Source organism: Corvus cornix, chromosome 2 (assembly GCF_000738735.6).
Source record: "Corvus cornix cornix isolate S_Up_H32 chromosome 2, ASM73873v5, whole genome shotgun sequence".
Lineage (NCBI taxonomy): Eukaryota > Metazoa > Chordata > Aves > Passeriformes > Corvidae > Corvus > Corvus cornix.
Window position 1 is genome coordinate 150,347,074 of NC_046333.1, and position 27,978 is coordinate 150,375,051.

Sequence of the window (27,978 nt, forward strand, 5' to 3'; positions counted from 1 at the left end):
GATCACTTCAAACAGGTCATATCTTAAGTCTTCCTCCAAACTAAACATCTTGCTCTTCAAGCACCCAAACAAAAGAGGTTTTTCTCCACCCTTCAAAGCTCTATGACATTTTGAACACCAAAATACTGAGAAAGAGAAGACTATAAACTGCTGCCTATCAGTAGGTGGCTGATTGTCATTCTGAATGTAGCAAATGTGAACACTTAATTTAAAAATCTGGCTATATAAAACCAAGAAGGGTTTCAGAAAGTGCTACATAACTTCTTATCATGTAACAAACAGGTCTGTTAGAGCACAACTGAAGAAACAATTCTGTTTACTCTTTCCCTTGTATAATTTGTAAATATACAATAATCAGGATTACTGATCCAAACCTGATGTGTTGCGATTTACTGTAGCAAAAACAGGGGCAACCTTGGGAACTGGAATGGAAATTCTAAAAATTGTATCTGATTTCATTAAACCTCAAAGTTCTACCCACCCAGCTGAGGACCTCCTGAGAACCCTCAGCACAACCAAGATTGCTCTGTCTTCAAACACTCAGCGAAATCAAGTCGGAAAAAAATGCATCTTAACTTTATATACAAAACAGTGAGAAATCTCAAACTAGGGAACACACTGCAGGCTCTGCTTTGAATTGATGCCTTCTTGACAAAACCAAATAATTTCATTTAATGATCTACATTAATGACACAAAGGAAAATTACCTTGAACCTATGGCTAGATGAATTGGCACTTTGAATTAACAGTGTTAACCTGCTACAATTCCTTTTTTTTTCCCTCTGACTCAAATACAAGAACAGAGTCTAAGGCTCAGCACTTGCCAGAAGAGATCTGCAGCTGATGTCTCAGCAGCTATATGGTGGTTTCAAGACAGAAAGTATTCCGCCCCACAAAAAAACTTAAAGATTAAAAAATTACCTTATCATCTTGAATTTGTAGAATTTACAGGTAAGAATATTATTACTTAACTGGATTCCCAACTTGGCTTAAAAGTGAAGGCACCATCCCTGAGGATTGACTTCATCTACAAATTCAGACTGTCTCACCACATTTGCAATAAACAAAATCAACATTTTCTGGCTTAGGCTCTCACTTAAGACACTTTTGTACTGATGGCACAGTGGCAAGGGACACAAGGCGACCAGCAGGCCCCTCACAACATGCAGAGCACACCTTACTTGAATTCTTGTCAGACGTGCAGTATTTTTTCTGGAATTTTTTCATGCTCTTTTATAAAGGCAATAAGGAAGGACATTCAGTGCCCATGAAAACTGGCAGATAACACCTCTGAGAGAAACAACAGGTATAAAGAAGATTGTTCAACACAACCTAGGTAAGTTTCAACAGCAGACTTGCTTAGAGCTAACAGGATATCAAAATGAGGAGGAGAATCACACAAAACCATCAACAGAATGTATCCTTACACTGAACATTTGCATCCCATCTCCACTGGCACTCTAGGATCAGATCATGGGATCCCCACCATCAGTCTGGAACCTGCTGGTAACTGCGCTGCTTGGAGGCCTGGAAGCACAGCAGTGTTTTGGGGCTAAGCCCTGGTAAGGAATCAATTGCCATGGTACGGCCAATTACAGAAGACAATTAGTACAATTTTAATATACAGATGTATCTGCATTTTTGATAAATAAGTGGTTAAACAAGTAGATTCCTGAAGCCCTTCAAGACTTCATTGAGCTGCAGGACAGAGTGGGAGAACTCGCAACATTAACTCTTTATCTCTCACACCCCATTCCAGGGCTGCTTCCAACTCCTGTGTTTTTGGTGATGCCTCCTGGGACAATCCCCTCCCTGCACACATGAACAAGCAGAGCCAAGGATCACGGGTAACATGATCAGAGGGAATATTTCCCAGCACAAGGCTGCTCTGCCAGCTCCTCTGGATGTAGGCAGCAGACGGAGCACAGTGAAGGACCTTGGAGCAGATGAGGCCCTTCACTGACAGAACATCATGTGCCCCAACAGCAGGGCTGAGATCTGAACCAGAATTAGGTGTGGGGAGAGCTGAGATCTGAACCAGAATCAGGCCACAGATCAGGCACTGCAGCTGCATCCAATCCATCTCAACACCCCCACAGACCAGCACAAAGGTTAAAAGGCTCTGTTGTCATGATATAAACTTAACTGAAGATCTGCTGGAGATGTGGTTAATGAAACTTCTCCCCATGAGGCAGGAGCTTGTGCATGAGTCAAAGATATAATTTTGCTTAGATATTTAAAAAACCAGAACCCAAGCCCAAATCCCCAGTTGTTTCATTGATATTTCCCATGCATTTCTGCTCAAGCAGCTAAACAGAGGAAATACCAATTAAGTTTGGAAGACTTTTACATAAACCACAATCTTAATGTTACAATGGGGGGTGAAGTGTTTTCATTAACGTTTTTCCTGAGGTTTTTTTCACTAAAGGCCTAAGGGAAGAATCAATGCTCTAAGTTATTTTAGTTTGCTTTGACTTTTTAAGCCCAGGAGTTAGTAACCTAATGTTTCTTACTTTTGTGGGGGAAAAAATGTAAAATAAAAAAATAAAAGGAAAAAATTTAAGCCAGATAATGAAAGCAATGACAACTTCCATTCTGAAATGACAGCTAAGGAGGTAAATGATAAAATACAATTTCTTGTAATGACTAAACAAAAACAGCCCAGCACCTAAGACAGTATTTAAGAAATGAAGTCTCAGTTGTAAATCAAAAGGAAACCAGATCTGAGTTTTTACAAGAGCAAGCAAAAGTAAAAAAAAAAAAAAAAAACAACCCACAAACAAACAACTTATCATTTGCTGTCACTGTGTATCAGATATTGGCAGAGATGATCAACAGTAAAAAATTAAACTTTTTTTCCTCTAATGATGAACAGTTACCCTTTGCAGATTGGGAGACACATTTCTGGCATTTTTTCACTAAATGATAATATCAAATGCCATGACTTCCCCTTCCAATGGAGAATCTGCACAGGGATGCACAAGAGCAAAGGAACAGTGTTACAGATCACTAAAGCCAATGGCATGGAACAAGCAGGAAGAGATAAGAACACCAAAATGCACTCATGACTTAGCAAACAATATAGACCTGAAGTAACAACAACAACAAAAACAAAAAAAGCCTTTTGACAGGTCTAGCAAGAAAACATTTCTGAGAGAAATGTAAATATTACAGTCTTTTTCTCCAGCTCAGTAAAGCTTTTAGGCACCCTTAAAAGCAGCCACATCTTTAACTACATCTCCAGTCAGCAAACTACTGAAAGTTTCCACTGACTTAACTGCTGATCAGAGTGATGAACAGGCAAAGGATGAAGCAAACACACACAGTGTGAGCTGAAGCACTTGGCTGAATTGGAGCCACTAAATATAGCTCCAGCTGCCGCACGATGTGGGAAACTGTGCCCTGCTGAACACAGAAACTCTGCCTTTGAATTAGCACCTCCATCTATTTTTAAAGATTTCAGGATTAAATACTTGCTCCACATCATGAACTCCTGAGAGCGGACTGACAAGGCAGGGGTAGGATAACCTTGTCCTACACAAAACATAGCTGGGGAAGCCAAGCACAAAAGGCCAACATCCCAACAAGGGGGAGTCAAAAAAAACCCATCAGGTTGCATTTGAAGCTTTTATGGAAGGTTTGCAGCTTCACACCCAATCCACCCTGTAACTATAAGGAATTGCAGTGAACCATAGAGCAGTCTATTAAATTAAACCATTAAAAACACACATTTTGAGAGTATGGAGAGCTTTTTTGACACTGAATGGAGGGGACTATGCATTCAAATAATAAATGAAACCCAGTTATTTTAACCTGTATGATGATTCTTCTTGAAAACTATTTCAAGTTGATGCTGTGGTGCTTCCAGGTTGTTCAAGAGAGATCACTTATTCAATCTCGAAAACCTTACAAATGCTGAAGAATGTGCCATTGCAGGGATGAGACTCTGGACATCATTAAAAAGGGGCCCAGGATTTTGCAAACAGTTGTTCTGGATACCATGTTCTGACTTTGCCAAGCAGCATTAAATTTGCTTTACTTGACCAGTTCCTAAAATAATAAAACCATGCCTATTATGTTACACTTTCAAGCAGCAAAATGCTCAAGAAACTTGCTTACTAATAGAGCCATATGGTTTTGCAAGAGCAGGACACAAATGCCTCACTAAAAATAATCCTCTTTGTCTCATTTTTTAACATTTTCTTAAAGAACTGTTGCAGCGTTTCACAATCTTTGCCTAACCTAAAATTCCCTTGCTATTTGCAAAGGTCATTATTTGCTGTATCACCTGTGGTGAAAAACAGAATCCCATTCTTCTTGGCAGTGCCATGATTACAAACTCCACTCCCTTGTCAGTCATCTTTCCTTCAGCAAGACCAGCAGTTTCTTTAAATGTATGTTTTAACATAAGTCCCATCTTATCACTCTTCCTGTTCCTGACTCTCCAACTTCTCTTCATGTTGAAGCCTAAAAACTTTCCTTGAGGCTTTAATTCTTCTGCTCACAGCCCTGTTTTTCAGGCTATGTTGCTGCCACAGGCTGTCCATCCATCCCTGGACATTTTTGCCATGGTATGATACTGGTGACTGAATTCTTTCCCTTGAAAATTAAATATTCACCCAGTATCTCCTAGACTGGCATTTCCTTCTTGCCCATCTTCAGATTTCTGAAGTCTGTCATGAAACGGTCCCAGCCCAGTAGGAATCTCTTGAATAACTAAGTTCCCTCTCAACTATTATTATTATTATTAGTGTTGCAATACATAACTGCATTGAAATAATCTCAGAATTTAAATCAAACCAAATTCTTGCTCCCATTGTACACAGAGGGGTTTTTTTACAATAATCCTACTAATTATTAAAATTGATTGCACTCAGTGGCTGACGAATTTTATTCAAATTTTGTCATCACGTTTGACCACCATCAAGTGTTGCCTTGTTTTTTAACCTTCACTATGATATGTGAAATTGCTCTGTGGTTTACAAGAGAAAACAAGCACCAAAGCAGAGTCTGGTCACAATTTATTCATCACACCATTCACACCTGAATTTTGGGTAAGATTCTGTTATACAAACACCAAACTCTGTAATGCACAACACACCACAACTGCTAAGAGATACAGAAAAAATGTAATCAAACTGTACCATAAACATGAGATACCCTGTCCCTGCTAAAATAAATCATCAGGAGAAAATGTTTGAAGCTCAGAAACTGTTGAATGAACATGAATTGCTCCAATAAACTCCTCAATGAGAAATTTTGAAAATTTCTTCATGTAATCCTTTACCTACATGTTGCTGATGATACTGAAAATGTTTCCAATATGGTCTTTCCAATATGGTTCAATAGAACAGAGACAATGAGTGAGATTTCAAGAGTCAAGGCAAGGCTCACCTTGTTGCTGGCAGGGTACTGATGCGAGTGAAGAAAACAGAGGGCTCCACCTCTACATGGAGGCCCAGGGCAAGGTTCCTGTAATATCCTTCAGCATGTCCTGGTCCACCAGAGTACTTGAAATTCAAAATGGCTTCCAGTGTCTAGAGAAATAAAAGTCAATACCTTGTTAGCTGTTTTTCACTACTGTGCATTTCACAAGTTCAATTAAATTTGGCCACAGAAGTGATTTGCAAATTTGCTTTCCTAACCCATCCGTTCTGTTATCCCAGGAAAAAAGGCAATCTAACAAATAACTGCAGCTTAGGCAAAGAGTTGCCTAATCCTTTTAAAAACTAGAGTGCAGCACAAAGTCAGCTGGACTTCCCTTTACATAATTCCTCCCCATACCACATTCAACACTGAAAAAAATCAAGATCTTATAATTGCTTAGAAGACTTTAGTGTTTATGAAATGCTGCACTCTTTCATACTGTTGAAAAATATTCACCACTTCATGATCTGTAAAATCAAATGAAAAAGCTTCAAAGTTTGGGGGCAGATAAAGATCACATAAAACTAAAAGAATGGTCTCTCAACAAGTCACTGCAAACTTACTTCATCTCCATGAACTAACAGATTAAAACAACACCTAACTGCATGCACCTTGTCTTTCTTTGTGTTTGTTTTATAGGAAATGACTGGTTAGTAAATACTAAAAATGAGGGTGATTCTCTAGCATGACTCTTATGCACTTGTTGCTCTCAGCAGCCCTGAGTCTTTACTTCTCTGAGGAAATTTGGGCTTTGTGTCTTTCCCCTCAATGAACAGCATGGGAGAAGCTTTCCAGCATGGTTCCCATGTCATCATCAGTGTTCAAGCTCAGAACAACCCTTTGACTGATCCAAACAGATTATTCATGACCTCGTCTTTCATTATGTTCCTGAAATACAATTTGCTGGAAGCAAGGTGAGAACTTGGGAAGTGTCACTGGATTTTTTTTTGCTCAGTTTTTATTCTAGTCCTTGGGCAGCTGCTATGGCCACATCTCAGAGCCAGGCAGAGGTAGAGCCAGCCCTGCACCCAAACATGGACATAACATACTATGCTGAAGCCTAGATCTGGAAGCACAGACACTTCCTAAAAGGGTTCAGAAACAACACCAATTTCATCTTTGTTTGGCTTTTAGCTCATTCTTCATAAAAAAGGCAAAAAAATGCCAACCCTCAAATCAACAACTTATCCAGGAAACCAAATCTATTTAACAGACACCGTCAACCCTCAGATAGGTAAAAGCACTCTGCCTCTCAAGAAGATTTACAAAAAATTTATGAGACCTGTTAGTTTTTTTTCATAAGCTTTAAGGAACAAGCTAAGGATTTTACAAAAAAAAGCCATTTCTGTTTGATACCATCCTAAGTCTGGCCGAAGGAAAAGAAACAGAGACAGAACCACTTTCTTCAAATAACCACAATCCAGTGATTTAAAGAATACCAAAATCAAGAGTTTAATGTTTTGTTGCATGTGTGCACTTATCTGTTCTGCCTATTTCCAACTCGCCTTTAAGTGGGCTAATTTTAATTCTTAATTTAGTTTCATTAAAATTCATGAGAGTCATATTACAATACAAATAAAACCCTTCACTGGGCACTCTGGACATACCCATCTACTCTGTTTATGTCAATTCCTAATTTGTAGTTAATGAACTCAAGTTTATGTTATGTCAGGAGAGCTAATCAATATTAAAGACAAAAATAAAAAAGCACAAATCCATTCAAAACATACTTCATCCTAATTAACCAGCTGGACCATTTCATAAAAATCAGAGCCAGGCTCTGTAAGTGCAGGGATCTGACACTACTTACATTGCAATGTGAGAATGGACTTCAATTTCAATTAGGACATTGTGAAAACTCTATGCATGTTCTGTATCATTGCTGTAATGTTCACAGTGTCCTGCTGGGAAAAGCTCCGTGGTTCACTCTATACGGGACCGTGGCACAAAGCTGCTCTATCAGGCCCAGCCCCATGTCATTACAGGTAAACACATAACACATTTGAGCTTGAAATGTCACAGAGCATCACTGTTTCAGATTCAAAACCACCTTCCATCCTATACCAAGTGAAAAACCTCCAGAAAAAAGGCTAAAAATACAACCATTATGTGCCACTGATGAGCAGGAGAGTTTAACTGCACCTTCATAATCTTGGTCCCTGTTGCAGTGGGGAATTTGCAAGAGAAACCCTGCTGATGATGCTGTGTCTCCCCAAACCCCAGGGGAGAGAACAGGGAAGAGGAAACCCAACCATATTCCATTAATCCAGACAGCAGCAGGACATCCCTTCCCACCCAAAATGTCAGATCTAACTAGGCACATTTAACACTGAGGAGACAAGAGATTCTGAGAACTGCAGCACACCCAAACCTCTGTTCTTTCTATGGCCATCATGATTTGCTGGAGTCTATGAATGTGCACATGCACACAAAGAAAAAACATCAGGCAGACTTTACATCAGGACTGTAGATAGATGTGTAGGGGTGGAGCATGACTGAACAAAATGATTTTTCTTCAGGAGCCTTCAGGTGACTAGAGAAAGTTTTATTGCTTAGGATTTATGTAATATGAACAGAAAAAAAATTTTTTAAAAACCCATAACAACAACAAATTCAATCTCCTTTAAAACCTCAAAAACTACTTCACCTGTAACATGAAAGATTGATTTTCTATCTCTATGATAGAAAAAAAGAAATCCTACACCTTTCATAAGCTTACAAATTTAAAATAATTTACCACTCTCTCCCACAGCACCTGCAGAGAACGGCCCAAATGCTACTTAAATAACGTTGTATCCTCACTCCCTGTCAAACCTACACAAATCACAGCCTGAGCTGCAGATTCTCTTCATCCTCACAAATCCCAATAGCATCTCTTAGATTGCTCCAAATTGCATCACTGCAGCCTGAGAATGAGATGGCAGGATGTCCCTGTGAACATCGTTGTGCCTGCAGATGATCCATGAAAAAGAAAAGGAAGGAAGGATGGAGTACACCGGAGTCTCAGGGCAGGCAGGAAAAGAAGCCTGTTGGTAACTACTGAACACATCTGAAATTCAGAAACCTGTTGACTTGGGGGCATTCCTGTTTTTAAGGCACAGCTCCATTCTGGAAACTCAGAGTAAATATTTACTGCGATGGCTTTGGCTTGATAAATTTTTTATTATTTCATTGGTCCTTCCTTCTATTGATGAAGGAAAGGAAACAAAAGTGTTTCTGCATCTAAGTTCCAAATGAGACATTCTTAACCAACAGCACCCACTACCAATGATACCTAACAGAAATATTCCATAGATAAACTATGAAAAATTGCTGGTTTGGTTTTTCACGCATTTTGTCCTCAAATTATTTTTGGCATAGATCTGGCACCAGTTTGTTCATGGAAATCAATTCCAGAGTCACTTTCCTAATAAAATTTAAAGTAAAGTTAGAAAGGAATTGCTGTTTGATGCCACTAATGAAAAGCAAACCACTGGGCACTAAAGTTTCCTCATTCACTGGCAACAGACAGCACCCATCTGCCAACACCTCAGAGGTGACTCTGAGCAGCAACACCTTTAATACTGATTTTTAATTGCCAATTCAATTGCAATCCACAGCTCAGAGCAAGTATTTCTACTGAACTACTACCGCAGTACTTCCTACCCAGAAGTAAAGAACAAAATCTAAAGAGAATTTCCATCTGATTCTACAGATTATTGCTGCTTATGAAGAAACTAGAACATTACTGACTGGGAACAGAAATCTCCAAAACAGGCAATGACAAAAGAAATAGAGAAATGAATGGGGGGAAAGCTGTGTGAAGGGCATTTCTTGTGCTGGGAAGAGAAATATGGAGCTCAGTCCTTTCTCTCTGCTTTTTCTCAAGTGAGGGATGGTTGACTGAATACCAGACTCAAGAAAATTTGCTACCCAAAAAGTGCTCAAAGTTTTATGTGAAGAATAACATTATTATAACTCAGGAAGTTTTCTTAGACCAAGAGCAAGTTAAGGAACTATAAATCAAGGATATAAGGGCCCACCTGCAGAGACGTAATCATTATATGCTCTATGTAAAGGAAAATAAAACTTCCATAGAAGAACACAAAGCATCACCTTAATTTAATATTAACAGCTCTCATAATCAGACCTTTTTTAAGAAAAAATCTTCAAAACATGAAAAGCATTTAAAAAGTAATTTTCTTTTAAACAAAAATAATTTAAAAGCAAGCTGTAAAAAAACTTTTAGAAACTGCTGAACAGCAAAACTAGAAATAATTAACAAAGAAACCACCGATAGTGATAATTATATACACAGTGCATGAATTAGTACTCAGGAAACTCAAATTGATAGTAATATATTGTAAATGAGCAAACAATCAATAAAATGTTCATTTAATTTCCTCATTTCTGATGAAAATTACTTTTATACATCTTAATTTTGGGTTCTGTAAAATTTACTGACTTGGAAACAGTTCAGATCAAAAGCTCCTGGCTTGAATTCCTACATTATCTATTTTGCTTAGTCAATTTCTTCCCTTATTCTTTGCTTCTTTATCTCTAAACAATTTTACTGGCAATAATTTACTTTATTCCTGTGTGTACCTTGCTACTGGAAGAACCAGAAGATTCTGGTTTTTTGATTTTTTTTTTCTTGGAGTATCCCATCACCCCACATCCTGCTCTCTGTGTTTCAGAGAGCCAGGCAAGATTTTGGCCTCAATTTTTTTACAAACTGAAAGATAATTTTTGAAATATTTATTATCGGTGTTTTCTGTAATTAAATTAACAAATCATAATTTGTGAGCAAGGCTCACTACATTGTGTTTTCAGGTGTTTTCTAAATTCCCTTAGTATAGTAAAAATGACACTCAGTAGATCTCAGCATTTCATACAAGATGAAATGTCAGTGCTACAGGCAGTTTGCTCCTGAGGAACTGCAGACGCTGACTGCAGTAAGGCTAAAGAAATACCAAACTGAACCACTGCAGCCTCCTCTTTAAATTCATAACACTTAAAAACTAAAACCTAAGGGAAAAAATCAGGATGAAGACCAGACTCAAAAATACAGAAATTTGCAATAGAATCTATCCATTTTAGCTTCCAAATGGCTTACAGAAGACAATTCTCATTAATGAGTATAATTTCTCATGTGATTACAGCTCAAAATTTGAAAAAGAATTTATTCTAAGTGGGTAAGCTTCAAATACACCTTCCCTTGGAAAAACAAACAATTATAGATTACTTGCCCAACTGTAAACTTGATTTATTCCCAAATCCTATCCTGCTCCTGATCTGTTTCTTACCCAAATTTTCATTAACAGTACTACACACATTCCTGAGTGTTTAGCCATTCTTGCTGACTTTAGCCCCTTTTCTCACCTGTTGTCTTTTGTTTTCTGGTTTGTTTGGGTGTGGGAATTTTTTCTTTAAACTTAATATAAACCCCAGTTTTGTTAAATTTTCTCTGCCTCCCTCCCTCATTCCTCTCCTTCTCTGACCATTCTACTCCCATACTCAATTCTAACCAGCAATCAGTAAAATCCTCATCAGTAAAAAAAGAGAAATTTAAATGTGCTACTTCATCAGTTTCATCTCGCAAAAGGCACCAGAGGATCTGTCTCAGCAAAATAAATTTCTCCATTTCTTCTGCAGTGTGGAATGCTTAAAATCTTTAAAGCGCTTTATGTAAATAAATAATGGATCAGGAATTTCATCTGCCTGGCTGTAACTAATTAAGTTATCTGGCAGTTACAAGGAGAAAGTGAATTTCTGCAATTAACCACACTCTTTTCAAGGGCAGCAGGTGACCCTGGCAATGCCCAAGCTCCTGACAACAGCAGAGATGGCCCCAAAAACATGCAGTACTGGATCAATCCCAAAAAGGTCCAGTCTTGCAAGCTGCAAGATTTTAATCCAAGCATGTGGGATATGCTGGTCCAGCAACCTGTTTCAGACACAAATACAGGGCATGGGACACAGTTAAATCTTTTTTTTAAGGAAAAGGCCAAAAGGTGAGCATTGGGAAGGAAATGGAGATGCCTGGATAGCTGAAACCAAGGAAGGTGAGACTCAAATACATCAAGCTTCCACTTTGTAGCAACCTGTGAACACGAAGACTGTGTCTGTGTTTAGCATTGATCTCAAAGTCCAGTCCTGACATTTGGAAACGCACACAGCTCTGCCTGAGCGTTCACCTGGCTATCAAAATTAATATAGGTTAGCACTTTCTTGAGCTTTCATTTGTAATAGTCTAACAAAAAAATACTTGTCATTTTTGCTTCTTCCTCTCATCATTGAGTCTACAGCCCACAGTTCCACAAGGTAACATGACAAAGGATAAAGCTTGTACAAAAAAAGAGGCTTAAATGATAAATTTGTGTAAAAAGAATGAGGCTTAACAGCAGTGTTGGGAGAAGCAACTGGTGCCTCTATGTCCATGGGCTGAACATCCTCCTGCCCACTTGTTCTCAGAAGGATAAAAGGAAAAAAACCACTCCCACACTGCTGAAGAAGAAAAGCAGAGACACTTCTGCCTAACTTCAAATTCTCTAATTCTCCTTGGGAGGACAAAAATCCCCAATCTAATAGGAAAAACATCCTCCAGTTAAATGACAGTAGCATCAAGTCTTTACTACTCCCTAAGGAAAGAACAGCACTACTGGAATCTGTGGTTTTGAGATACACACAGCTCCTTAGCACCAAGTCTCTGGACCAGTCTCCTGCTGCTAAACTCAGTCCCAAAGGACTTGGATATTTATATCCTCAAAGCTTCTTCCATGCAGGAATTCACATCACTCCTTCACACTCAGACCTTCCTTTACTAGAAATGCTGATATTGAAAGGACATTTGGGAGGAGAAGTGGAGTTTATCAGTTGTGATGAGGAGAGAATCAAGCCTTTACACCAGGGTTAATTCAAGGTGAGTATTATTTCAAAACTGAAAATAAATTGGTTCTCTCTAATGTCTTTAGTGTCTGGCACAATCTTAGGCTGCCCAAGAAAGGTCCATGTTAAGAAATGAAGATTAGAATTTGACTACGTCAACAAATATATATGAAGTTTTCTGCCTGTAGAAAACACTACCTCATTATTATTTAAAAGAAGAAATTATATAATAAATTGAATTTTTGCATGAAAATAATTGGTGGAATAAGTGCACAGTGGTATCATAGAATCACAGATTCACTTAGGTTGGAAAAGGTTTCCAAGATCATCAAGTCCAACCATGGACTTGAGACTGGCAGGAAGGGACCTATTTGCTTTGCAGAAAGAGATTTATTCATTGCACGCTCACTGGACAATATCAGTGTCTTCACTCATGGCTAACCTGTCTGATTTCCTGATACACAAAATGTCCTTTAGGGTTTCACATTTTCATAAATGATATGACTGTCCTCTTTTTTTTTTTCTGATAAAACATAAATTCTGTGGTTTTAAAGAGAAATTCAACACACAAGTAAAGGCAGAAAGCACCTACACATTTCTCTGCATGCCAGTCCTGAAGCAAATCTGAATCTACTGGAATGCTTCATTGATCAAGATAGAATTCCTAATTTTCCCCAAGCAAGAAAAGGAGACTCTCCCTGTAGATATTGTCCCTTATAGCACCAAATAGCGCCGTAATTGATAGCAGGAGCCCTGATACATGCATTATAAAAAGGATATGCATATGTAATGATCTTGTAGTGCATATGTAATCATCCTCCAGGACCCAACTGCAGCACGCACTCTCCATGCTAATTTGTCTCCTCTGTATTCCATTAAAAATACACATGGCAACTACAAAAGCCAGGATAAAATTCTTAACAAGTGGTTAAGCAATGAAATAAATTGTGCCTCTGCAGCAGGTCAGACCTTTGTATGTACAAATACAAGCAAAGCCCACATTGTCACTGCTGTTAAGCTTCTCTATCTGTGTAACACACAATTAAATGTAATTTTAGCACCTGTGTTAACCAGGTGACTTTACACACCCGGTTTAGTGAACAAGGTGCCTGTTGTGTTGAGCTCTGGTGCAGTGTTACTCAGGTGCCCCCAGTACACATGGGCTTCCAGCAGCAATTCCTGCACCACACCACCTCATCCATCCACATTTCTGTCTAGTTAAACTCCTGAACAATGGAAGTGCTGCATCTCTTTGTAAAAATAGCACAATGGCAATGACAAGTAGCTGAAGCTACTAAATATACTAAATATAGCTCCTGCAGGCATATTCTGGGAATTAAATAGTACATTTTACCCCTCCCCAATCCTAAATCAGTAAGCTTCAACAAGGAATCTCTAGTGAATACACACAGGAGCTCAATAAATCCCCCTTAAGCTTACAAGGCATATTCTGAATCTGTGCAGGCTAAAAATAGCCGTGTTTATAATGAGAATGGAGATGTGAGCAGAATAATATTAAGTTTAAAGGCAGGCATGGTGTAGTCATTCCGCATTAACAAATAGGGTGAATCAAAGGTCACTCTGACAAACAGATACACAGGCTGACAGATAAAATATAATATCCAGCAATCTTGTACTGAAGAGCATTCATTTCTCATTAAACTCTGCACTTCCTAATTGCCTATTGCAGCCACACATTCACAAGTGATTTTGTGTGCATTTTTTTAGCTGGAATACAAGTTGTTACTTCCTAAAGACAGAAGACAGGAATACACAGAATAATTCCCTTGGACAATATTCCCTCCTAGAGTTTAAATCCCCTCTGGAAATATTCAGGAAATATAATACATAATTCTTTTTATTGTATTAATCACAGAATTCTGCCTTTTTTAATTAAAGACAAATTGCATCCAGGTCTCCTGGGTCCCACTATTGCAGCTGCATGCCCAAGGGGCTGATGCACATTCTCAGCTGCCTCAGAGGTTTTACCTCCCTCAGCCTGGGTCCCAGCACTGCTGACCACAGTTGTCATAGCACCTCGTTCTTGGCTGAGATACAGATGAGAGATTAAAAACAATCTAAACATAAGTAACTTTTATGTGGAACATTCCCATGGAGAATTTTCCGTCTGCTGACACTAAACTGCAGAATCTGTTAGAAAAACCTGTGCTAGGGATCAAGGCAGCCCTGCACACTGTTCTTGGAGGACTGGAAGGAACGGAAGGGCAAGGCAGAACACGTGTTCCTTGGTAACTTCTCTGATTCTGAAATCACAGAATCATAGAATGGCATCAGTTGAAGGGACCTTAAAGACCATCTCATTCCAACCCCCCCTGACATGGGCAAGGACAGTTTCCACTAGACATGGGGGCTCAGAGCCCCATCCAGTTTGGCCTAGAACAATTCCAGGGATGGGGCAGCCACAGCTTCTCTGGGCAGCCTGTGCCAGGGCCTCACCATCCTCACAGTAAAGAATGTTTTTGCTTATATCCAAACTAAGCCTACTCTCTTTCAGTTTGAAGCCATTCCTCCAGGCCCTTGCAGTCTCTCTCCATCTTTCCTGTTGGCTCCCTGCAGGTACTGGAAGGCTGCAATTAGCTCACCCTGAAGCCGCCTCTTTTCCAGGCTGAACAATCCCAATTCTCTCAGTCTTTCCTCACAGCAGAGCTGCTCCATCCCTCCAATCCTCTCCGTGGCCTCCTCTGCACTCACTCCAATAGTTCCATGTCCTTCCTGTGCTGGGACCCCAGAGCTGGACACGGCACTGCAGGTGGGGTCTGACCAGAACAGAGGGGCAGAATCCCCTCCCTTGACCAGCTGGCCACACTGCTTTGGATAAATCCTGCCCTGACTCTGAAGAAGGAAGGCACAAAAAGAGAATAAATGCAGGAACAGAGGTTGATTAATAAATCACAGACATATACACACACCCTTCCAAGGGGAAATTTCTCTATGTGGAGACCACCTGGTTCTCCCAGCAACATCTAAGAACATGCTGGGTGCTGTAAAGCAGCATCATTGAATGTATTTCCTCACTGAAACCTGTTCATTTCACCCTACAGGCAGAGTCCCCAAGAGTGAAGGCACAAATGCTGGCAGATCCCTTCTCACTAAAGGCATACCCCATGAGAGGTGGGTAAAACCAACATGTGGGCATAACAAAGACCATGTCTCCAGCTTAAAAACCCCACACACCATGAAGCCATAAATTAAATAACATATAAAACCACTACAATCCAGAAAGAACTCAGGAAAAACCAGAAACAAGTGCTGAAGAAGTGGCTCCCCAATTGGGAATGATACCTCTGATCAGGGTTCCTGCTTATTCACAAGGTCACCTCTCACTTTGGAGAGAGCAAGCACAGGGCTTTCTCTAATGGCTACATACCACATCTGGCTGCTCCAGACTCAGCAAACAAGTACAACTTTTCAGAATTTATCTGAGTTTACCAAGTGAGAATTTTACAAAGCTCTGCAACACTGTTAAGGTCTGCAAATGTGAGGGTGAGCCTTCCTCCAACCTTCCCACCAAAGCAACACCACCAAGTCTGAATAAGTTCATTTGCAACAACCTCAAGTCCCTGGGTAACACCACAAAGTTACTAAATTTTGGTTTTTTATGCCAAACATTTCTGCACAGTTTCACTCTTCCTCAGCACAGTCCATCCCTTCTCTGTTCCTTCTATTTCCACCACGTCCTTTGTGAGAAAAGAGGGTAAGATTGCACACAAAGAGAGGTAAGGACTCTTTGAAGAACAACTTTTGGTTTTGTTCTCTATTCCTTTACTTTCTAATGTTCTATTCCTAATACTCTCCTTTGTAGAATGTCTCATGCTTCCAAGATCTCTACCCTGCACTGCAATGGTTAATTCAGAGTCCATCACTGTGCATTTGGAATTAAGACTCCCATTTTCTTCATGTGCATTACTTTACCATGCACGTGGATCAATGCTGATCTTCACCTCAAACTTACCAACCCACCTCTATTGCAGGATAAGCCTGTAATCCCTAAGAGTTGATTTTCACGTGTGCTATCCTTGATGATCTTTGGCACATCCCTAATCATTCTAATGCCCAGATCCTTTATAAGCATGCACAGACACAACACAATCCCAAGGAATTAGGCAGGAGACCACCCTCAGTGTGTAAATGGGCCATTTATCCTACCTTGAACCAGCTCAACTCATGATGGGACCTCACTTTTATCTCGCAGCACACTTGGCTCTCTCAAAGAGCTTTTTGTCAGAATCTCTGGAAGTGTTTTAGGAATCAAGTGAGCAGTACCAATGATTTTCTCTTTGTTCAGGAGCTCTGAACATGCTTCAAAGAACTCTGACAGATTTGCTTACTGTGATGCTGCCCTTCATTAAAAAAACCTTTTACAACAGTATCCCAACATCTCGTACCTTAAAATTAACTCTGCAGTTTCATTTCTGGTTTTACCATATTTACCAACAATGTGTAAAGTAACTGTGTTAATTACTCTGCTTCCACAATGGCAACATAAAACTTGACTTGTCAAAGTTACAAACTTTTGAACCACCAGAGAATATGAAGAGAATACTCCAGACTATGAAGGAAGAATCACATGTACCCCCCTATGGGCATAAGGTCATACACAGGTCCAGGGCCATCACCATTACCCAAGGAAGAATAACCCAGAGTTTCTATTTTACAACACGGGGTTCCATCCCACACAGATGGTTTCATGAAGATCTCAAATCCATTCACTGTTCAAAACATTCTGCTGAAGAACCCAGCTCCCTTCACTATGTGTATAATTTTTATTCATAATATTATTATACTACACTCTGAAGAAAAATTATACTCACACCCTAAAAAGATAAAAATCCTCCTCTGCAAAAACAGAAGTACCTTAAAAAGAAACAATGCATCCAGCAAATCAGGAAAAAAAATCAATTACATAAAAGATCCTTGGAACTGATCAGATTTTTACATAAGAGCTCTTTGGAATTCTTGGGTTAAACAATCCTCATTTTTTCAGGAATTCCTCTGATTAGAAGGGAAAAGCCCAACCAGTGAATTTCCAAAAGTAGAAGCAAATGAAGAAAGGGGCTTTAAAAGAGGAATGCTTGAACAACTTAATCTATATATCTATTTATTCAGCACAGACATTAACGCATAAATATGAGAGACTGAGCACTTAAGATTTTTCAGCTGCTACTTGGGTTGGAAACAGAGGCTTCAGTAGCACCATCACTTTTAAAATCAGTAAAGTTACTGAGCTAAATTTATCACTGATTTAATGAGTTAGAACGAATATTGCAGATTCCTACTCCTTAATACAATGAACAGAAATAACAGAATAAGAGTGAAATCAGTTTTCAAAAACTAAGACTTCAGAAATTAAATCTGTCCTCTAGTCTGGCTAGAAATCAGTTCTTTGAGTTGCAGAACAGCAACACTTTCCATTCTGATGTATCTTCTGTCTGTCCCTGGGCAGGTTCTTTTAAAGTCAATATACCAAGCAACCAAACCTTCACTCACACTATTAAAACAGTCAGTGCTCCTATAAACTCTCTGTGTGTAATTCCCTCAAATGTTTCCCCTCAGTGCAGGGAATTTGGACTTAGCTCTTCAGTAAACATAAGAAAAATAATTGCAGCTATGAATCAGACATAGAGATGACACTAAAATTTATTTCCACTCTTCACTGACCCCATTTTGGCACAATTCAGCAAGGTGGACGGACATGGCCCATGCTGGCCGGCTCCAGTCCCACCTGCCCTGAGGATTCCTGAAGGCTGAGAATACACTTTAAATTCCGTGATGTTACCAAAAAAACAGACAAATTTTCCAGAGGCAAAGGTCACAAAGCAAATGAGAGGTGTAACAAAATGCTCTCTCAGAAACAGAGATTTATAAAGGACTCGTCAGTGACCAGTCTGCAGCAGGTGTTTGGTGCTTATTTCTGAGCATGAGCTCAGACAATACTTGAACCATCCCCGTTTTCCAGCTGCCACTACTGACACATCTGTATTCTTCACATACATCAATAATGCTCTAAAAATAACAGATCATTCTACAAAAATAACATTTAAAAAAGGCTTAATTTATGTTGTTACTTTTGAATTCTCTCTCTCCAAGAAATAGGACGGAAGGACGGACGAAGGAAGGCAGGAAGGCAGAAAGGAAGGCAGGAAGGAAGGCAGGAAGGAAGGCAGGCAGGAAGGCAGGAAGGAAGGAAGGTAGGAAGGCAGGAAGGCAGGAAGGAAGGCAGGAAGGCAGGAAGGAAGGCAGGAAGATAGGAAGGCAGGAAGGCAGGAAGGTAGGTAGGTCCTGGTACCTGACGTTGAAACCACAATTTTGATGTTATTAAGGGTGTGTTAACTTGATTCCCAACCTAAGTGGTTAGCACACACTTAAAACGATTACAAATGCTTATTTAAAAAACACACTGAGTCATCTCTGAGCACTTCATAAATATGCAGCAGGAAACTCCCAAACAGTGACTCATAACTTCAGAGGTTTAAAACATAATCATGAATTTTCCAACTGTTACTCATACCCAATTAAATCCTAAGCAAAAACTGTCCTTGCTCTGTGAATTCCACTTGACCACCCATTAACCTCTGCAGAAAAACACACAATGGGAAAATACAACCAAAATAATTAAAACTGGGAAGAGTGCTGATTCTTAACAACTTATATGGAAACAGTATTTTATATAAACATACACTGAACATTCTTTACCTTACAACTGATGCCATGTGTGGCTTTTGTCTTTATCTTATTTTGAATGAAAGACTGAGGAAAACAAACAAACAAATGAACAAACTTCGACAACTTTTTTCATCCAGAAAGAAGAAAAACAACATGCAACAATCTCCAAGTTTCTTCTCCATAAAATTCTATTTGTGTACAACTAATTAAAGCTGCAACTCAACAATCCTGATTTAGTCCTGATTAGACAATGCACTGAGATGCTCTAGCTATCTATTCCTAACAGAATTACGATGCTTAAGAATACGTATTTAATGGGTTACTCTGCTAAACACCACCATAAAACTTCTATTTAATCTTGAAATGGATTTTTTTTAATTTTAACATAACTAAAAATGTTATTACTGCAAACATTGTGATTTCTGTAAAATTAACCAAGAACAGCTTATAAATTATTTTTCCTAAATCTTAGCAAAACATTGGCTTTCTTTGTTAGAAATCATTTCACCAAAAGGCAATTTAGTGTGTCCTCACTGTAAAAACCACAGAGGTGTTAATGCTTCCCATTTGCTGCAGCAATACCAGTTAAAAGACAGGAATAGTTTTTGGTATGACCGCAGGCAATTACACAATAGCCAACAGTCAAAAGAAACAGTCTCCTATTCTTGACGTATGGAATACTAAATTTTCAGACAAAAAACAGAGTAGGGAAAAAAGACAATTAAAAGAATTATGACAGATTGGCAATTTTATTTTTTATTCAAATGTATTTAACCAGAATGATGGGTCTTTGCTTCATTTAAAACCAAATCAATTTTTTTTTTTTTTGTCTTTAGTTTGTTTGGGGGATTTTTGGTGGCTTGGGATTTTTTGGGTGGGTGGTTTTTGTTGTTGTTGTTGCTATTGATTTTTGTTTGGTTGGGTTTTTTTTGTTTTGTTGGGTTTTTTTGACAGGAGTAATTACATTAAAATTAGATATTCTTAGAAATTATAATTAGATTTGTTTCTAAAGTGTCAAAATATGTAATTTCAGCCATCCAGAATTCCTCTTATGCCCCTTTTTTTAAGCTCAATGATTAAAACATGGTCAGGAATTGTATCATTTAAAAGTCAGGGATTGTTTGGCAATAAATTTGTATGACACCCTCTTTAATAGAAGAAAAACAGTAACCAAAAGTTGCTTTTAAAAGTCAAGCAACAGCAAAGCATCAATACTTGACTCTGTATTCCTGCATCTACATGACAAGTGTCACACCCTGCTTTAAAAAAATAATAAGATTATAAAGAATCAAGTTGTTCTTGTCCACCTCTAACATTTTAATTTTATCACACCAAATGGTAAACAATCTGTTTGGCAACTTATGATCTATTTTTACCAGGTAGCAGGAGCGTAACTTTTTCCTATTGAAATAAAGACACACAAGAAATCAGTTTAAGTATATTAACATCACAGCTTTAATATGGGAAAAGTGTAAATTACTCCTAAGGTCTCTGCTTGAGGGTTGATTGGTAATTGTTTGCCTTAGGCTACCTACCCACATTCAACCCATGCCAGAGAGAAAAAGAAGCTAAATGGTTTTATAAAAAGGCAATTAACTTTTCCAAAGCAGACAAGAAACCCTAACGAGTTCTGAAAAATGAAATTTATTAGACTTACATGTAATATTACAATTATTTGATAATACACTTGTGCCAAGGTAACTGCATTAAGCACAAAACATTAAAAAGAAAACATCCAAGTTTAAAATACCACAGGATAATATGAACCACAACATTATGATGGGACCTGAAGTCAGCCCAAATTTTGAAACAAAATCATCTGGACTTCTGTCTCCTACAATCCTCTCTTTCCATCCACTAGAAGTTACAATTTTTTGAGAACTGGTACCATTTAAAAATAAATAAGTAGAAAATAGAACAGAATTTTTTAAAGCTTTGTAAGTAAGTTTTCTCTGCCCCCTATATTCTTACACTTTTTTTATCAGTTCACCTGGGTGATAATCTGCCACTGGACTTTATGGGGACATTTTCAGGACTTGGTTTGTCTGGAGATGGTTTTGTGTTCAGTCTCCTCCTCACTCTTATTTATTGTCTTTGCTCACATTCTGGAGTGGTCTTGAAGAATAAAACTTGATCATTTCAGGGTGAATTATGAGGGTTGCATCAGGAGCACCATCAGCCAGTCAGGGATGATCCTTCCCCTCTGCTCAGACCTGCTGAGACCCCTCAGGAGAGCTGTGGCCTGTGCTGGACTCCCAGTACAGGAGAGACATGGACACACTGGAGCCAGTCCTGTCCAGGGTCACCAAGGTGGCAGAGGAATTTGAGAAGTTGTCACATGAGAAGAGACTGAGAGAGACTAGAATGTTCTGCCTGGATAAGAGAAGGCTCAGGGAGATCATACCCATGCAAGTAAACACCCAGTGTGATGGGCTAAAGAAGACGGAGCCAACTGGGTTCCAGTGGAAAGATGAGGGGCAATGAAATACAGAAAATTCCCTTTAATCACAAGGAAGGGCTTTATTATTGTCAGCATAGACAAATGCTAGAACAGGTTGCCCAAAGAGCTTATAAAGTGTCCATTCTTGGAGATACCCAAAATCTGAGTGGACATGGCCATGAGAAACCTGGTTTAGCTGACCATGCTTTGATCAGGTGTACTGGACCAGACCATCTTCAGAGATCCCTTCCAAAAGAAATGATACTGTGATTCTAACTTGGAAGGTGCACTCCATCCGACATTCAAGTCCATAATGTCAGATTAGAGACAGTCTGAAATAAAATCCCCCATCCCTCTTCAAAAGCATTGGCAGCACAGACATCCTTTCCTCAGCACTCCCTGCTTCACTTTAAAAATCTGCAGGTTTTTGCCACATTTCCTATTAATGTAAACCCATTTTGTCACCAGAGAGAAGTAATGATCCAATTCGTGCTGCTCCCATGAGTGTCCCCGGCTGCTGAGGTCCAACATCCTGATGGCAGAGCTTCCATCCTTTCAGCCATTCCTTTTTTCCCCTTTCTCAGTCCTCACTTGCAAAACTTCCCCTTGTGAGCCTTCTGATCTACTTCCACAAAGGGAAAATTTTCCTTCTCCAGAAGGTTCAGAACAGGCAGCAGCCAGGACACACCAGGCAGGGAGGGATCTTCTTGCCACCTTCTCTGCCACCCAGGGAAGCCCTTGGAAAGAACACAGCCCACAGCTCCTCTTACCTGAACACCTCTGAGTTGGGCTGTGTGACACAGGTGAATGACTGAGCATTTTTAAGGATTATGATCAACCTCACCACTTTCAAAAGTACTGTGGACAACAGTCTGCACCATTCCAAGTATATCCCCAATTTATAAAAACAAATTGTTCATGCTCTCAGGCACTGAAATGCATCTTTCGTGCTTGATTGATGGAATCCACATCCATCACTACCTTGTGCTTCTCTCCAGCTTTTCTGTGTGCTTGATGAAGCACATGTTCAAGCAGAAGAACTCCCAAGTTTTTCTCAGCAAGGTTCAGCCACCTGCTTCACTGACCTCTGATGTGTTAAGGGAAATATACAACTTTTTTAATGTTTATTTCTTAATTTTGCTCTAGTTTAATTCTTTCCAACTAAATGACATAAAGAAATCCAAGGGTAGGACAAGCAAGTGTTCATGTGAGGTTATATAAAGCATGGTACACCTAGACAGCATTTCGGCCTGGTTCTCATTTAATATTTCAAATCCTACAGATAGAAAAATGAGAAGGAAAAATGAAAAGACAACTCTTAGAAATTTAAATAAAAATGGGGTTGCTTTTGACATACATAAATTCCACATTTTCCATTTACAGGATTGCCAGTTGTCTTGAATTTTGTCACAGGAGACTCCCAGTTTTGATAGACCTGTCATGTGACCTGTCAAACAAACTTGCAAGATATTGTAAAATGTGTAGAAGGAAGTATCTTTCTATTGTGGTGTGGGGATGACAGCTTTATGAATGATGTCAAGGAAAAATGTTGTTCTACAGAGCAAATATCTGGCAAGTTATTATACACTACTCACCCACTGCCCACATTACTCAGATGTTTCAGGCCTTGCTCTCCCTTTCTCCTGCTTCAAATTCAAATATTTCACTTTTTCATAGGCTATTTTAAAAAGATAAAGAACGGCCACCACAATGAACAACTTAAGTTTGGTGACTGGAGAGAGAATAATTACGGGGGTTAACCATTTTCTGTATAATGGAGATTGTAATAGAAACTTAAACCACAAATGTCCTCTTAAGTGGCTGCATGTTTTCACTCATTCCCTTAAGGTAATAACACCATGTTATCTGTACTCTCATATTTTGAAGTACTTCAAAACATCTGATGCAATAATCAATGCATGAACATACAAATATAAATCCAAAATAAATCCTGGCTCACACTAAGACTTCTAACACAAACCCATGCCCTAAAAAGTTACAATAGATGCTTTTTACTCCAGATTCTTTGCAGCTCACAGCTATCTCTTAGTACTTGCTAGGATGCATCTTCTTCAAAAATATTTAAGGCAGCATGTTTTAAATGCTCATCTGCTGTTCTCTCAGTTAAAAACTACTATACAACATGTCTGAAGTTTTCCATAGCTGGACACCAGCTCACCTGCATTTACTGAGATTCACCACTATAAACCTAAAAGCAAAGAGTCTTTATCCTAAGATAAAATTAACCAATGGTACAGTCTGCAGAGAAAAGTTCTGAGTTTATACTTCTAAGAAATGGCCACATACAGCAGCCAAAACAGGATATCTAAAGAACAGTGCAAGAACACAAAATACCTCTCAACCCACTCTCACAGTCACAAATAGCATGAGATTCCTTGAAAATTATAAGAGAAATGGGTGTGAATGTCTTTCTCTGCACAAAACAAAGCTGAATTCTATGTAGACAGTAACCCTCACTGATCCTCTCTTCTCTGATCCTGTTCAAGGTTTCTCTGAATCCAGAAAAATTTTCACCATCTCTCTCCTTCAAGTGTTTCTTCACATCTTCAAAGAACTCCAGTATGTCAAGCATATGGACTGTGAAGCACTGACTTCAAAAGCAAAATAAAAGCCTGTCCCCAGTCTATGGGACACATTCACGTGTCCACTAATTCTGCACTACAATTTCTATCAGTGTCCAACAGAGACATCAGGCTTAGCAGTACACTGTGTCCCAGATCTGGAATTCTCAGAAAGTACTGGCATCATGTTTGCCATCTGTCAATCAGTCCACAGGCACAGAGATGGCTGAAAGCGGGAGGTGACAAACTACAGTTGGCAACTTAAACCATCACAGCACTTCACAGAGGTGCTCGGGGTGCAGTCATAGTGATTTTGTTCACTCCCACCACATTATTTTAAACATAAAATTTTTCAGCCTGGAAAAGGGAAGGCCTCAGGGTGACTTAACTGCAGCCTTCCAGCACCTGAAGGGAGCCCACAAGAAAGACAGAGAGAGATTATTTACAACAGCATTTAGTGACAGGGCAAGGGGAAATGGCTTCAAATTGAAAGAGAGTAGGTTTAGATTAGATATTAGGAATAAATTCTTTACCATGAGGGTGGAAAGACACTGGAACAGGTTGCCTGCATTCCTTTATTTTATGAAATTCAGTGTTAGTCAGTGATATGGTTGATCTACTAATCTATTTTGCTTTAAATCTTCCCTGATTTGCAGCAATCTGCCACCTTAAAAAAGATCTCTGTGCATTCACTGAAAAGCCCATCATTGTAATGTAAAAAAATAATTTAAAACCCTGAATTATGTTAACAGAATTTGTAAAATTATATTCTGCAGTTTATCATTATGCTAAGGTATGGCTGATGTATGCTACTGACTTCAAAGCTAAAGTATCTACAGCTTGTCTAAAAGATCTCCTTTTATCCCACAACACACTGAGTCTTCCTCACTTCTGGAATACCTGTCCTGCACTCATCTCTAAGCCTGGAACTATGTGACAGGTAATAAATTCAGGATTAATCTAATATATTTTAAGTCATTATTAATGGAATACACTAATCTGCCTGTGCTTTTAAGTGGTTCTATCAGTCAAAACATTAAGAGATGTGACAGACAATTCCTGCATGCAAAGTTCCAGGTTGCTTATTTATCGAGAGATGTGGAATGTTTACTTCAATCAAGTTAAGAAGTTGGTGTCAAATGTTTTAATGTATAGAAAAACTACTCAGAAATTCAGCTTTGTCCTGCTGCAGACACACAGCACCACACGGAGGAGAGCTCAAGGAACAGGAGAAAAGGACTGTAGTTTGATTTCCTGTGTGAGACCTAAAAATCATTATCTCTGAAAGATAAAAACCTCTTCCTTGTATAAAAGCCCAATATTCCAAATATGGCCTGCAAATGTTCTCACTTCAAATTTTCTGAGTATTTTAACAGCAAATTACTCATTAAATTCACAGCTAAACAAACCAAAATTTGGTTCTGCTCTTAAAACAGCAGTTCCTTTGAGTGATCGTGATGGATGATATAATAAGTGTTTTGCACAGCAATGTTTTCATCTTTTAATTACACACACACTTAGCAGAGCTCCCAGGTGTCTTTTCCTGCACCAGCTCACAAAGGATCCCTTTATCCACCGTTACTTTATCCACTGCCTGAGAGTCTAAGGAATTTTATGAGGAAGATCTGACAAGCAAATAGCCAACACGGAGGGCAAAAGGGATCCTCTCCGTTTTGAGTGGACATTATTTCCAGACCTCGAAGGGTGCAGGGGGAGGAGAAGAGCAGGAGGGGCTGCCAGCCCAGAGCAGAGATCCCCTCCTGCAGTCCAGGGATGTTTCCTGGGGGATTGTGCCCCTCTGCTCTGCTCTGCTCTGCACCTGGAGTGCTGCATCCAGCTCTGGGGCTTCCAACATCAGAAGGACGTGGGAGCTGCTGGACCAAGTCCAGAGGAGGCATCAAAGATGCTCTGAGGGCTGGGACACCTCTGCTCTGGCAACAGGCTGGGAGAGCTGAGGCTGTGCAGCCTGGAGAAGAGAAGGCTCCAGGGAAAACTGAGAGCCCCTTCCAGAGCCTGACGGGGCTACAGGAGAGCTGGAGAGGGATTTTGGACAAGGGGCTGGAATGACAGGACATGGGGGAATGGCTTTAAACTGAGAGTAGGTTTAGATTAGATACAGGAAAAAATTCTTGGCTGTGAGGGTGGTGAGGCCCTGGCACAGGTTGCCCAGGGAAGTCATGAATGCCCCATCCCTGGAAGTGTCAAAGACCAGGCTGGAAGGAGCCCCAAGGAACCTGCTGTAGTGCAAGGTGTCTCTGCTCATTGGACAAGGCCAAAATCAAAGGAACATCTTCACATGACCGACACAGGTGGACACTTTACACACACAAACACCAACCCTTGTCCCCTCACAATGAAAGACTCCCCATAATTATTCCACTTTCTGGCAATGTGCAGTCTCGAGTTTTGCCTGTTTCCATCCTTATCACTGTCCATGAGCTTTTACATCTTATTCTCTCCTCATCCTATTGTTGGAAGGAAGCCACTGGGGGGGGGGGGGGTGGGGGGTGTGTCTGGCAGCCAGCCAAAATCATTCCACAACACTGGAATTGTCTATAAAAACATAGTTTTAATTTAAATGTTCTTCTTACTAAACCTCAAAACAGGTAATTTTCTTCTCTCTTAAAATGGCCTCAGAAAAATACTGCATTCAGTCACTCAACAGCATTCTAACATAAACTCACTTCTCTCCTGATTTCTTCGTATTTATGAATTCATTTGATGTCAAAATTTTAAACAATTCTTGAGTCTAGCGTACTTACTAATAATAAAGTGTGCACTGGAATGAGAAAAACACAGATCTGATTCAGGATCATAACAGGAACTCAAAAAGGCTAATAAATAAAATACAGCATGAAGAAACTTAACAATATATTCTTGTACTTGTGAAGACTGTGAAGAACTAAATCCTTCTGGGTCTTCAACACTATGGCTCATTCCAGTCATTGTATTTGTGTAACCCAAAAAAATGAAGCATTCAGCACTTCACAGATGTCAAACTGACAGATTAAAATTAACAATAATAATTGCTCTCAATATTTACTTTAAATTGTCTTTCCTAACATATTGCCATTGAATCCTTTATTTTCTGTCCTTTTCAGATGATTAGTTCTCCTGTTCCAGCCCACATGTCATCATGGAGAACTGCTGACTTGGTCTAAATGCAAGCAGCTTGTCAGAAACATCACCAAATCTCAGTTAAATATAGGTGATGAACCATAATAAATGTCACTTACATTGTACTGCACCCTTACCAGTTCCGAAAACCAAAGGAACTGTTGGGGAAGATGAAACAGGAAAACCTTATAAATATGATTGCCTGACAAAAGATTTTGGGAATATGAAAACTATAAGCGACATTGAAATGAAGGCCACCTTTAAGATACCAAGTCTTAGTTACTGAACAACTGGAAAACAATGGTATGGCCGACTGAAGGTAATCCCCTCTTGATTGAACAATACCCTCTGCTTGCAGGCAGGTCCAAGGGTCAGAGCAGACCCTACTAGCTCAGCAGAAGGGGTCCAAAGAGTAGTTTTTAGGAGTTAAGATGTAACACTCTATGGTAATATAAAAACTCTTATAGGCTCTATGTAAATGCTATAGGATTTGTATCTTGTATTAGATTGGTTAATGAAAATTAGAATATTCAGTACAGAAGATGATTTATTGTACTGTAACCAGGACTTCATCGTTCCACTCTACTTACTCCCTTACCCGCTTACTCTCTTACTTACCTCCTCTTCGCTTACTCCACCCTTACCTACTTGCTCTTACTTTTACACTCTTGCTCTCTTGGGCCTGCTCCGAGCTGCGGCTGGCAGCTCTAAGCAGTGCCCCTGTACCCACACCCTCTGCAATAAACCGCATGTTCCAAGATCTGACTTCAGAGATCTCTCGTCTCCGTCCGTCCCGACCGTCCAACCCACCCAAGCTCCTACAGGAACTATTCATATTTTATATTTTTTTAAGTAGAAAAC

The 27,978-nt window shown here is 39.4% G+C and overlaps 1 protein-coding gene across 6 annotated transcripts in view; it reads right to left on the bottom strand.

The window, feature by feature from the left end:
- Positions 1–27,978, bottom strand: part of TRAPPC9 (trafficking protein particle complex subunit 9) — a 462,128-nt gene that overhangs the window by 299,444 nt on the left and 134,706 nt on the right. For all 6 annotated transcript variants that reach the window (XM_039548554.1, XM_039548555.1, XM_039548551.1 and 3 more), the window contains one exon: positions 5,395–5,537. In XM_039548554.1, the coding sequence (XP_039404488.1) occupies positions 5,395–5,537 (143 nt within the window). The remainder of the gene's footprint in view (positions 1–5,394; positions 5,538–27,978) is intronic.